At 40.0% G+C, this 13,016-nt stretch overlaps 1 protein-coding gene across 7 annotated transcripts in view; it reads right to left on the bottom strand.

Moving 5' to 3' along the window:
* Positions 1 to 12,542, bottom strand: part of chrm3a (cholinergic receptor, muscarinic 3a) — a 91,272-nt gene extending 78,730 nt beyond the window's left edge. For 5 of the 7 annotated variants that reach the window (XM_034238096.1, XM_034238094.1, XM_034238093.1 and 2 more), the window contains exon 1: positions 12,283 to 12,542. Coding sequence is in view for 1 of the 7 variants with exons in the window: in XM_034238091.1 (XP_034093982.1) it covers positions 12,283 to 12,287 (5 nt within the window). In the remaining 6 variants the exon portion in view is untranslated. Of the gene's footprint in view, positions 1 to 11,179; positions 11,266 to 12,282 lie in introns of those variants that run through there. The other 2 variants (XM_034238091.1, XM_034238097.1) reach the window with 2 other exon arrangements.
* Between the last annotated feature and the right edge of the window lie 474 nt (positions 12,543 to 13,016).

Here is a 13,016-nt window from a genome sequence, read left to right as displayed (position 1 = left end):
AAATGGATTCTCATTCAAGCTCCCGGACTCTTAAAAACCAGTGAAGGTTTAATTCAATAAATGATGGAGCTTCGGTACCTGTTTTGTTGTATTATTGTCCGTGTGTTGGGAGGTCAGACACACTGTGCTGCAGAGCCTGATGGACAGGTTTCCGTTCAGTTCAATCATTGGACTTGATTTGCAGTTTGGTGAAAAAGATGGAAATCACAGCAACAAAAGTTAAAACTATCAATACAAAAACAAAGCAACAAAACAACGGCACATCCTGTCAAAGCTGTAGGAATGCACAGCATATTGTACTTAAATAATGATGCAGTAAACAGATGCATCTGATTCATCTGGCCAGACAATTTGTTACGATTAATTAAAGAACCAGATTAAAATGATGACTGATTTCTCATTTCACCCTCCAGCAGCCCTTTGACATATTCAGCAGGGACACTTGGCGCGGTAAAGGATGAAAAGAGTCAAAACAGACGAGTGGAGGAATTTCCACTGTCTGGCGTCTCAAGCATTTTGGCCTTGTTAATGTTACTGTTCAGTGACAAAGCATTTCCTACAGCAGCCAAGCAGTATCATTCCCATCTTGACCAACCGGCTACTTTTAAACACATTTGGCAGTTATATGATTAGCTTTCTTCACATTAGTAAAATAAACCAACCATTTAATTAAGAAGGAGACCGAACACTGGATTGTGAGCAATGTAAATAACTTCTGCCACATCCTGATTATGATATATGGAGAGCAGAGTGCCGTACTCAAGCCTGCTGCCAAAGCTGAGATACAATAAAAGGGGTCATTACCAAAACAGGGAAGTGACTCAGACTGTTTTACTTGCTCTCCAAAGAGCCGTTGATCATTGTTAATTTATTATATAACCTCAGATCCTGATATCTAACATTCAAATAATAAATAGAGAGGCAGCAGAGAGGTCGCAGGGTTATCCCGCTCCCCTGGTGGTTCTCAGCAGCTCAGGATTAAGCAGGATGTGACTGATGTAATGATAGGAGCTTATGGAAAATGAAGCAGATGACTAAAACTCTAACTGCCCCTGCATGTCTCTGTTGAAAAGCAGATTTAATGAGATTAATTTAAAGAGCTTTATGGAGGCTAATCTGGATTTTAAAACAAAGTTGTTAAATAAACATGAACAGCAAAGAGGAAAGAACAAAGAGGTGGCAAAGCCTGAGAGAAAACTTTAGCAGGAGATTAATCGGGGTCATGGAAAACATGTAGCCCTTTAAATGAAACACTGCAGCGAACACAAACGTGTGAGCAGAGCGGCAGCCGCTCAAACCCTAATTGTACTCTGTATTTACGGTACTTGCTTGATCGCAGTACCCTGTTGGAGGTTTTAATTATTCAAAGCCACTCTGTGCTGTTTTATTTTGTAATGACAACATCTGTTAGATCGTTATGTTGACATAAGTGTGTTTGTTGCAAAGTTAAATAGAAAACTTGCTTGTTTACTGCTTTTTCATATCAGTGGACACAGGTAAGATTTATTACGTTTCTCCAAGGAGTGCAGATGGGAATTAGCTCATAGCTAAATATGTTACAATACATCTCGTCAGGTTGTAAGCATACTTCTTTTTTTTCATAGTCGCTGATAACTAAATGTAGTAAATAAGTGAGCAATGCTGTCTACCACGATATATTTTTTAACTGCATTTCTAGCCACGCTAACAGCGTGGCACGTGGATGTCACTCTGTGAGCTCCCTATTAGGCTACTTTCATCTGGAGTGGAATATTTCAACCATACTGTCGTTACATATTTTACTGATATTCTCGCTGCCAGAAGAGAAATAACACTGATTATGATGATTGCCTTCCTCCTTCTATGGAGCCACTGTGAGTGAAATGTCTCAACAGCTACAGGATAGATTGCCATTCAATTTGGCAAAGGATTTTAAGGGATTGGGATGATTTGACATGACTTTCGTGATCCCCTGACTTTTTTACTATCATAAAGTTATTTTGTATAATATATACTAATATAATAAAAAATATCTCGATTCCTTTGCTAAGGATGTGAAAAGCTGTAAAATTAACTCCTTTCTATTAGCCTTAGCTGCACTTTGTGTTGAGTTCTAAATAGTGGTGCTAAATCATCCTTATCAGTGCAGTGACTTTTATTCAAGTCAGTAAAATACCAAAACTAAAATAGAGTCCTGCTGCTTCGTGCCTCTGCCAGCTTTACCGCCGGAGAAGCCCTTGTTTGCCGCTATGATTTTAGGAGATTTATATGGAGCTCTATACCAGGAATCCAGACTTTATAAATCAAGCTGATTTAACCATTGTATTTTCATAATAACAACATATATTGAGCTGAATAAATATTGATAAATAATAAGTTCACACAACTCCAGTCTGTTGCCTGTATATGCAATAAATATGCCCAGCTTGGGTTATGATTACATTTCAAAGAAATACAGAGGGTACCGAGCCAATAAACAGTTTTATTTTTTTTTCTTCTACCAAGATACACTGCCAGAAACTTTTGTATGGAGACATGCCAGGCAATTCCATCCATCCTCTCTAGCTGCTGGCCTGCTTTCCCTCCCAAAGACACCACTAAAGTTAATGTACTCTGGCTGTAGCTCTCCACCAAATCTCCCCCATTCCTCGAATACCTCAGAATCTGTTCAGCTCGTCCTACTGTACGAAGATTTTAAATTGGATGAAGACTAAAATGAAATGTACTTTTTTCATTTTCTTTCGCAAAGCTGTTTGATAAGGCTGTTATTGCCTGAGGGTGCAGATAAGGATGAACACAACATAATACAGATGACCGATCCTAAAACCTACTCCAGTGATTCATGTCATTGCCCTTCTCCCACAATGCTTTCATGCCATGCCAAGTTACACACATTCCTGCGATGAGCTCCAGATTATTATCACCTTGCTAAATGGAAGTAATCCCCGGGGAGGCGTTCAAGGTTTACGCCGGTCCATCAACAAAACACGGAGGAGTGGAAATACCATCAAGGGAAAGCTGGCATTCCCTAATCAATAAAGAGAGTTTAGGCTCTATAGAGACTAAATCCAGGTTGTTGTTTTGCATAAATGTAAGCTTTAAGTTTAATTTCCTTAATTTAATTGTAAGGGGTTCAAAGTGCTTAAAAAATCTTATCTGTGTTCCAGAACTGTTTGTTGGTCCTGACCATAAAAAGTGAGTGAATGAGGAGCTTATTAAGTCAAACCTTCAATTTTGTTGATGGACTAAAAAGGTTTCACCTCTACTTCACAATCATGCTGTTGTCTGCTTGTTACTATTATGAAACACCTCAAATCCCCAGAGGAACATTGCACATCTGTGATCCTCTTCTAATTCAGTCTCAGCTTTCAACCTGTCCAACAGTAGACTTCAAAACACAATACAGTTCTGAACCACACACTTCTTCAGATGCACCCTGACAAGAGAGCAAATTGGTGAAAAAATATTTTCATACCCTTTTGTTGCTTTAGCCTCATGTAAATGTCAGCGGAGGATTTTATTCCTCGGCCCGGGCATGTCCTGCTGGCTTGGATTAATTCTCCTCGACAGATTTTAGCCAGGGGGCTCGCTCCACATCCAGCCCTCACCTGGTACAAGTCCTACAACTCCTGTCTCTTTTTGAAATGTCAGTCAAACGGATGAAAACTCAAAGACAGGTGCTGGTTTGAACTCCTTTAAAATACAAATTGTCACTCTTACACTTGGTTCGGGGCAAAATAACTCGGAATGTCAACATTTCAGGTAGTGCTGTTCATTTCACTTTACTTTCAACACGTCAGATTAAGTTTGACATTTGAAGGGAACTTGGGCCGGTTATAAGACTGAGACAGGCAAAAAGTGCTTTCTTTAGTTAGAGAGCAGGTGGAACAGACACACTTAAATCAGGTGAATCTGTGTAATGAAAATCAGTATAAACAATTATCAAATTACATCCATCCATCTATCTTCTCCCGCTTCTCCGTGGTCGGGTCGCAGAGCAGTTCCAGCAGAGAGCCCCAAACTTCCCTTTCCCTGGCCACATCAACCAGCTCTCTCACTGGGGGATCCCAAGGCGCTCCCAGGCCAGCGAAGAGATATAATCCATCCACCTGGTCCTAGGTCTACCCCTTGGTCTCTTCCCAGCTGGACGTGCCTGGAACACCTCCCTAGGGAGGCGCCCAGGTGGCATCCTAACTAGGTGTCCGAACCACCTCAACTGGCTCCTTTCGACGCGAAGGAGGAGCGGTTCAACTCCGAGTCCCTCCCGGATGACTGAACTTCTCACCTTATCCCTAAGGGAGACACCAGCCACCCTGCGGAGAAAACCCATCTCGGCCGCTTATATCCGCAATCTCGTTTTTTCGGTCATGACCCATCCTTCATGACCATAGGTGAGGGTAGGAACGAAAATGGCGGTAGAGAGCTTTGCCTTCTGGCTCAGCTCCCTTTTCGTCACAACAGTACCGCTCCCGCTGCTCCGATTCTCCGGCCCATATCTCACGCTCCATTGTTCCCTCACTCGAGAACAAGACCCCGAGATACTTGAACTCCTTCACTTGGGGTAAGGACTCATTCCCTACTTGGAGTGGACAGTCCATCGGTTTCCTGCTGAGAACCATGGCCTCAGATTTGGAGGTGATGATCCTCATCCCAGCCGCTTCACACTCATTATTACCCTCATTATCAAATTCCATGACTGTAAAATTGATCAATACTTAACCCCCAAAGAATGACTGCAGCATCTGTTCAAATCCTTAATAGTACTATTCAGGGAAATAAAGCAAATATATTTTTTGTTTAGGTGCCTCAAAGACATATTGATTTGAAGTACAAACATGCACCCAAATACAAACTCATACTGTTTTTTAAGAATATGTGTTCGATTTTATTTTTATTTTTTTATAATTATTATTAATATGAAGACTTTTTGTATCATGAATGTGGATAAATACTGTATTTTAACAATACGGTATTCTGTTTCTCACATTTGTTATTTTGTTATTTTTTTTATCTGAAATGATTGAAATGAAAATGAAATGAAAATTATATAACAAGGCAAGAACACATGTTTGAAACACTCCCACAAAATACAATGCACAAAAAAGGAAATTGCCTATTGTTGAGATGTCTATAAATTCATGTTACTCACGCATTCGTAGCACAACACGTCAGACTGAACACCGAGGCAGGAGTTAAAGCCACAGCACAAAATGTTTAGTATAGGCTTATAGGAATGCTGCTGCTTTGCACAGCAGCTCTGCCAACATCGTATCAAAAACACAGTTGGCAGCACCTCAGCAGAGATATTAGCTCTAACAGGTTGGCACAGCGGCCAATCAGCAGCTCCAAATCCCCTTGAAAGAGCACTCGCTCACGTTTTTTTAAACTGCGTACCATGAGGCTGTCAGTGTGTAATAATCCTCTACAGTGTCATTTATTGACACAGAACTATGAACCCCTGAGAAGATCAAATGTGCCGTATTGTGCATCACAAGTACTTAGTTTAGTTAGTTCTGATTTGGAAAAACATCCCTCACACTTTTTTAATTGTCTGACAGGTGTTATATAAAAAAGGGGCATGTACTTCACTCTAAATTGCAGAGGCCCCTTAACAGAGATGATGTCAAAACAAGAGCAGATACAATGCTGAAACAAACTGAGTGATGAGCTCCACAAATCAAGAGACAAAAGCAATAAAAGACATCTCTCAAACGTGTCAAAGGGCCAAATCTATGCATAACTACACTGGTTAACTGTCTGCACTCCTGTCGCTTGTCCTAACCCTAAATGGTAAAAATAATCTGATGTTTTTTTTTGCTAATGACAGAGTCACCTTTTGCTCCGGTGGAAAACAAAAATCTTGTGAAATGAAAGCATCGAGGAGATAAATCATTTACATTAGACATTTCTTCACCTCACTCTAACCCCTGAAACGATTTGGAGGTGCAGCATTACAAAGCCAAAACATTTGATTCAGTCAGGATGCGTGTAAAGGCATGACATGAGTGCTTGACATACAATTTCACTGAGCGTTACAAAAGCGAGAGGGAGTCAGGCAGAAACAAACAACTGGAGAAAAACAAAACGTAAAAAAGCAGCAGGCACTTTTTCAAGGTTGTAATGTGCTCAATGTTTCCCGTCAGAGTCTTTGAAACTTACTTACTGATAAATTCATTTTGACAGAAACTTAATCATGCAGCACATCTCATCTAACTTTACTTTGCCATGATTACACTTCAAACACTTTCAATTTAGTTTTAAATGAGGACGTTCTTGTTGTGGTATTTCTCAAGTATTATTCATCGGAAAGCATCTCACACTTAAAATTAAAAGGTATGCTCACGTACTCCAGAAAAACTTGTGCCTGAGCATATTAAATGATATTAATCAGATGTGCTCATTTGAGAAGGACCCTTCCTCGGTTGCTCTTCCTGAGCTTTCTTCCATTGTATCCTAGCCTATTATGCAAATGTTCAGGTTCATATCTGAACTTTGTGTCTCTACTGTGACATTTTTACACGCTTTAATGTTCATAAAGTGCTTTATTTCTCTCATACTGCCTGTGCTGCAGCACCTCTTTTCACCCTCTGTCTGAAACCAGAGCCCAGTCTGCTCAGATTGGTTAGCTGGCCGGCACTGTTGTGATTGGTCAACCACTGTCCTACCCTTAGCATATTATGTACAATGTGTTGGAGCGCTATAGACAATAGTAGCATATTTCTTTAGGAGGTAGTGTTTCGAGAGTCTACAGATAAAGGGGGTATTATGCTGCAGATTATAAAACCATTTGAGACAAATTGTTAAATTAATTTGCGATATTGGCTCAATAAATAAAATTCACTTGATTTGAACTAGTAATCCAAGAGTTAAAAAATATGTTTTAACTGAACCAACAACAGAAGTTTGCTTGTCTACCCCGACATCTGTCACAAGAGATGCTCATCATGAATTATAAATTATTCTAAACATACATATTAATTTCATCGCCAAGCAGTTGTGACAGCGCTCTCGTCTCTGTGTGTAATAGCATTTATTTTAACTCCGACATTCAGTGCCTACAACATTTCACAGCATGTACCATTCTTTGGATTCCATCAGCATGGAATATCCAATCAAATGTCCCGCTGACAGAAATCACCGCCAATTTGCAATCATATAATCATAATATCATATCATTATCATAACTGCAAATTTCATCGTCTAATATTGAAATTGCTTTAATGTTCAGGAAAAGCTTCCGTATGCGTTTCTGACAATATTGATGAAGGATAATGTTTTAGTTCATTGTGAGCATTTACCCAATCATACATAAATGCTTTTCTTCCAGACAACATATCATTTTGTTGAAGTAAAAAATTAGTGCTGCATTGTTACGAGGATGAACAAGGCGAACGTGCTTTTTGGAGAGTTTAGCAATGTAGAAAACAAGAATCAGCAACGTTCAAGGAAAACTTAAAACATCAAGGCAATGTTTGTTTTAAAAGAAAAGATCCATACTTTAAAAAGGTGTCTTTGAATTTAGTTTCCTTTTATCCATTGTCTCCCTGGCGGCTAAAGTATTTTACAGATGTTCTTTTCTTTCTTCTTTCTTACTTTCAGGTTCCTTTCATCCACAGAAGCTGTTTACTCATATTTACATATAGTCCCTGCTCCCTAAACACCGTCTTGTTCTAGCTACTTTCAGGATCATTAACTGTAGAACATTATGAAACTGAAGCCAATCAAATTAAGCAAACAAAGGGATGTCTTATTAATACTTTAAACTTGCAGCCCCGACTGAAAACCCTGCAGAGTTTATTAAAAGGACTAAACAGTTGGCTCAAATTACTTCAAAATGTTTATGAAGAGAAATCTGTTAGTTTTACATAAGCTTCAATGTTCCAGAGCTACAGTCGATAGCTTTAAAAATATCAGTGTGCTACAGTGAGAAAAAGAACATAGTGTACGTGAGAGTTTACAAAGCAATCTTTAACGTAATCAATACTATGTGAAAGTACATTAACTCAGAATAATAAACAAGCCTTTGACGAATTAAGAAATACACGGCCGAATATTGAGAGTTAGAGGCTGGTCCGAGCCAAGTCAAACATCCATCATTATCACAGTTTCTCTTTTTTTGTAGTACGCTATACTTGAGCTGGTGCAGATTTACTGTCTCATAGTATACGTATTTCACTGCATCAGTATCATTCCCTGTTGACTCGTTCACTGTCTATTTTCTCAATTTCTTTGTGAACAGTACATCTCTCTTTACCTGTAATCCATCCCTATAGACCACCAGTAAGAATGATGGGAGGGCAAGTCGTTATTGATTTATTTGCTAAGCACAGACAGAGAGCAGACACAAAAGAGCAGTCATATATTAGACATGAATCTGAGTTCCCTCAAGTGAGGTTTATTTTATCAAGGGAGCAGAAGTAGCGAGAGTGAGACAGTTTGAGAGCGAGAGGCAGTGAAACATGACAGAGAGAGTGGGTGAAAAGGGAAGAATGCCTTAACATTAGGACAGAAGAAAGAAAATGTTAAATGATTCAAAGAGAAAAACTTAGAATAAAGATTGCTGGTGCAGTGTACCAGCCTGCTATTTGCAAATTGTCGGGAAATACTGGTATGAAACGCACCATGAGGGGTATTTTTAAGGGCATTGCCATTTACAGCTGACTGATTCAACACACCGAAGAGTTTATAGACCTAAAAGACCCACATGAACCTTTGTAGCCAACATCTCTGACCTTCAGTCTTCCACTGTAAATCACCCTTTGTTTCCTGCCAAAAACCTGACCTTTGAACTACATCTCACTTGCATTATCTTGATTTGTGTTTGTGTGGATTTTTGTGTGCTGAACATACACAATATCCTATGATAAACATGCAGCAGCAGTTGTTAACAGCACTGAAGTGAACACCTTATTGCCACCAATAAGGGGCAGTTCCAGCTTGGCTTATGACAACTAGTAAAGGTCAGTGAGTGATGAGCGTCGTGTTAGCCATAAAAGCCTAAATTGCACCTGCAGGGCGCCATTATTGCAAGTAATATGACCGTGAGACGCCAACAATTCAAGTTGAGTCAATAACATTTTATTTGCATTACGCCAAATATAATTATGATTAAATCCCCTTCATAAGAATTGTAACTTAATTAATGGTCATATAAAATAACGTTGCCATTCCTGCTTAAAACGACCAGCTGTCACACACACGTCCATATCTCCTCGCAGGCATGAAGGATGCTGATTGGTCCGTTCACAAGCATTACTTGAAGCCTGGCAAGACGCTATTTTGTGTGATCGTGTAATATCTGGATAATATCCGGTTGCAGTATGCCAAGAAGAAGCAGAAGAAGAAGTAGAAGAAGGAACTACACTGACCACACTTTCAAAAATCAAAATCAACTATTGTATTGTATGTGTGAAATGTGAGTATCTGAATTTAGACATAGCCTCTTCCACTGTGTCTTTGAAGCTAAACAGGTGCTTCGAACTTGGGACAACAGCAGTAGCTGCCCAGAGTGGATACTAAGACAATGAGACCAATCCCTCACCCCTCAAGGCTTTCCTGTAATCGCACCCTAAGGCAGTGTCTCTGCTTACACGGAAATAAGGAAGTGGTTCAAGGCTGTATACACACAGTTCTTTATGAACAACGTAATTGAGCAGACACTGATTGACAGCTTTCCATCCGGTGATGAAATCCCCTTTCCCATCAGCACGGGTTATTACGAGCACAAAGTTTGTACAGAGAGACATTTTGAGGCCAACTACAGAGAATTTGTGTTATTTTTTTTAAATGATTGAACCGAGATGGAAAAGTGAATGCCAATGTGCTGTCTATAGATAGATGCTGTGCTTTGCTGTGGTCTGCATGGCTGTGAAAGTGGATTAAACAGGCTCTAACATCAAGACAAGCTCTAATGAAACCCAATGGAGGAGTTAGGCTGTCTGTTTGGCCAGCTGACTCCTGTAAAATTCCCATCACTGTCTCCTGTTGCCTGCTCTAAAAGTAGCCTTGTGGAGCCAGTAAGAGCATGCTTCGTCTTGAGGGCTATAATGTTTTATGCTTTTGTCTGAATAATAAGTGGCTGCCACTATTTATTTCACATATTTTATTGTTGCATATTCATGTGTTGTTGGTTTTGACCACTAGCTCTATACCTCGCTCTGCTGGTTGGTTTCTCCCCAACCTTTGCACCTTTTGGCAGCCATAGTTTAAGGTTAAGGAGACAATACATTTGCATGGAGGCCAAATATTTGTGAGGTTGTATTTGAATTTAAGCTGCCTCTTTTTTATAATATTGCACCAGTGTGAATCAGTCTTTTCCTAATCTGACAAAGTTCCATTTTAAACTGAACATATTAAGAAGAATATGTACCATATTTATGTTTCCCTTTAAAGAAACTGTTCAACATTTTGGGAAATACACACATTTGATATATGGCAAGAGATAGAGCTGTAGCCAAATAGCTTAGCTTAGCATTAAGACTGAACGAAATCGACGAAATCTGGTCACCACCAACCCAACTACTTAAACTTTCTCATTGGGTTTTGGTAGGAATAATAAACTGGGTATAAATTATTGAATGAGTTTCGGAGCTGCTTTTGGGCCCAAACAAATTGAACTTTCAGAAAGAGCTATACTAGCTGTTTCTTCGTTTTCTTGATGTTAAATTAAGCTAATCAGCTGCTGGCAACATAGCTTCATATTTACAGTACATACATGAAAGTGGTGTTGATCTTTTCATCTAACAAGAAAACAATGAGAGTATTTCCCAAAAATCCAGCAATTCCTCTGATGATTGAACTCAAAATGGGGAAAATCTTGACTATAGGTTCCAGTAAACTATAGCAGTATTTCCCACAAATGAATTACAAATGGTAGGTTAACCTTTTAAAGGCTGACTGCTTTCTATATCAGTCCATAAAGACAAGCTTGGGACTAATAATCCGAAGAGCATCTGCATCTGTGCCAAGAAGCCACCCTGTGCAACACCTACGCACAACCCCAGGTACAGCAGAAGGTAAAAGCAAGGCGTTTTCATCGCACTTATCAATGTCACAATGCACTATCCTCCACCCACAGTCCATGATCAATACGACAGAAGCAAAGCAAAACCATCTAAGACAGGTAAAGCCTGAATAAATAATAGTCAACCAATATTGACCGGGGCTCAAACAATAAATCAAGCCATGAAAGACCTATTACCTTTTTTCTATCTCACCCTCTCCTTCATGTGTCCCTTTCTTTGAATGTCCTCCACTGCGTGTCTCCCCTCAGCAGGCAATGGAAAGTCACAATCATCTAAAAACATTCCTGCTCCACCTTTACCAGACTAGTAACAGAGCGTGCATTCACCATGACATAGAACTGCACTGTTCCCTAACAGTGGCTCTGTTGATATATTGATATAAAAACACACTGGTTGTGTTGATATATGCAACATATTAAAATGTAAAACTATCAGGGTTTACAGACATGGGGGAATAATTTATGGTACGGCTACTGTCAAAGTCACACCGAGGCTTCTGTGATGAATAACTGCAGCCGTAGACCAAAAGGAAAATATTTCACCATGGCACAGATGCCATTCCCTCTGCTCTTACTCATTATCCAGAACAATGTCAAAGTACCCCCAGGTCAGTGAGAGGGAACATTCCTTCACGTTGCCATCTAAGGGCATCATAAATAACCGTCACCCCAAATCATGAAAGCATTTCACTTGCCATGTAAGGACACAATTAATTTCCTCCTCTGTCCATAGCCATGCATTGCAGTCACAAATACTTTATATCTGATCACCATATTAATAATGTTGCCACAAGAGGGAGAATACGCATCAACCCAAATATCCCTTCTGCTCTCCTTTTTCATTAACTTTTACTTTCAGAGGATTTCAGATATGAAAACAAATATGTGTCCTTATTTTTAATTAACTTTACAGATTTGATTGAGAACAAGCCACGTAGCATTTTTGGAGGGGAAGCATCTGAAGAGTGCAGATGGGTTGGGCAGGGATGCTGAGCGGGGAGCAGCAGCAGCAGCAGCACTTGTTTGCCAAACTTACATTTAAACAAGAACACACCTAATACGAGCATGCAATACTATCCTGAATACAATACATGTGCGATCAGGAGACAAGCACGCGTAAAGAACAATTTTCTGTTGTGCCTGCAACTTCAAAGTGCAACGTATAGTGCGAGGAAATCGTGACAGAATAAAGCAGAAGAGAATCGGTTCTCCTAGTAAAAGACCATACACTTTGCTGTTACAGTATTCTCAAAACTTTTAGTTTCAATATGTTCACCTACCTCATCACTTGCAATGGTGCGCAGGTCAAAAGCAGTACAAGTAGATGGGAAATGGACAATCCAGTCAAACTTGTGTCGGGTGCATGTTTGGCAGAGCGGCAGAAGTCCCTTCCTCTCGAGTCTGAGGCGTTCACGGTAAACAACTAACGGGGCTCGCCTTCTACCGTCACCGAGCCGTAGGTTGGCCGGCGATGTGATGAGCTGTGCGGCATCTCCAAGGGCGCACGGAGGATCACTGCGTCAGGATTGGCCAGAGCAGCCGTGACGCACCAGCAGGTGGCACACCCGGCGAATCAAAAAGTCCAGATTCATTCATAGATAATAGCTCTGGGAAAATAAGCAGCTCTACAAACTCCACGTGAGCCATATACAAGATCAATATGGTTAGGGTGCTCCTTATTTCGTCTCTGCCTCTCTGAGAGACTTCTCTATTTCTGTTTTAATAATGGGACAGTGTCATCACCCCAAGATTCAATCTGTTTCATTTGGCACACGCAATGTCCTTTTTTGTAATTGCAGTCTGTTTTCAGGAATGCTGCAATTATAAAACACAATGGTGTTGCTTATTGTTCTGCGAGCAAATTGCCCATGCATTTGAACAAAGCAGCCTAAATAGGTCCAACTTATGCATTTAAATTGTTTCTGTTTCAAACTGTTCTTACAAATTGAGCTAAGCAGCTCTCAAATGCAAGTAAATAACGAGGATAATAAAACAATTAAAACGACAGAGGCAA

The sequence above is a fragment of the Gymnodraco acuticeps genome, unplaced genomic scaffold (genome assembly GCF_902827175.1).
Source record: "Gymnodraco acuticeps unplaced genomic scaffold, fGymAcu1.1, whole genome shotgun sequence".
NCBI classification, from domain to species: domain Eukaryota; kingdom Metazoa; phylum Chordata; class Actinopteri; order Perciformes; family Bathydraconidae; genus Gymnodraco; species Gymnodraco acuticeps.
The sequence above is the reverse complement of the archived record's forward strand: the minus strand, read 5'-3'. Positions and strand labels throughout refer to the sequence as shown.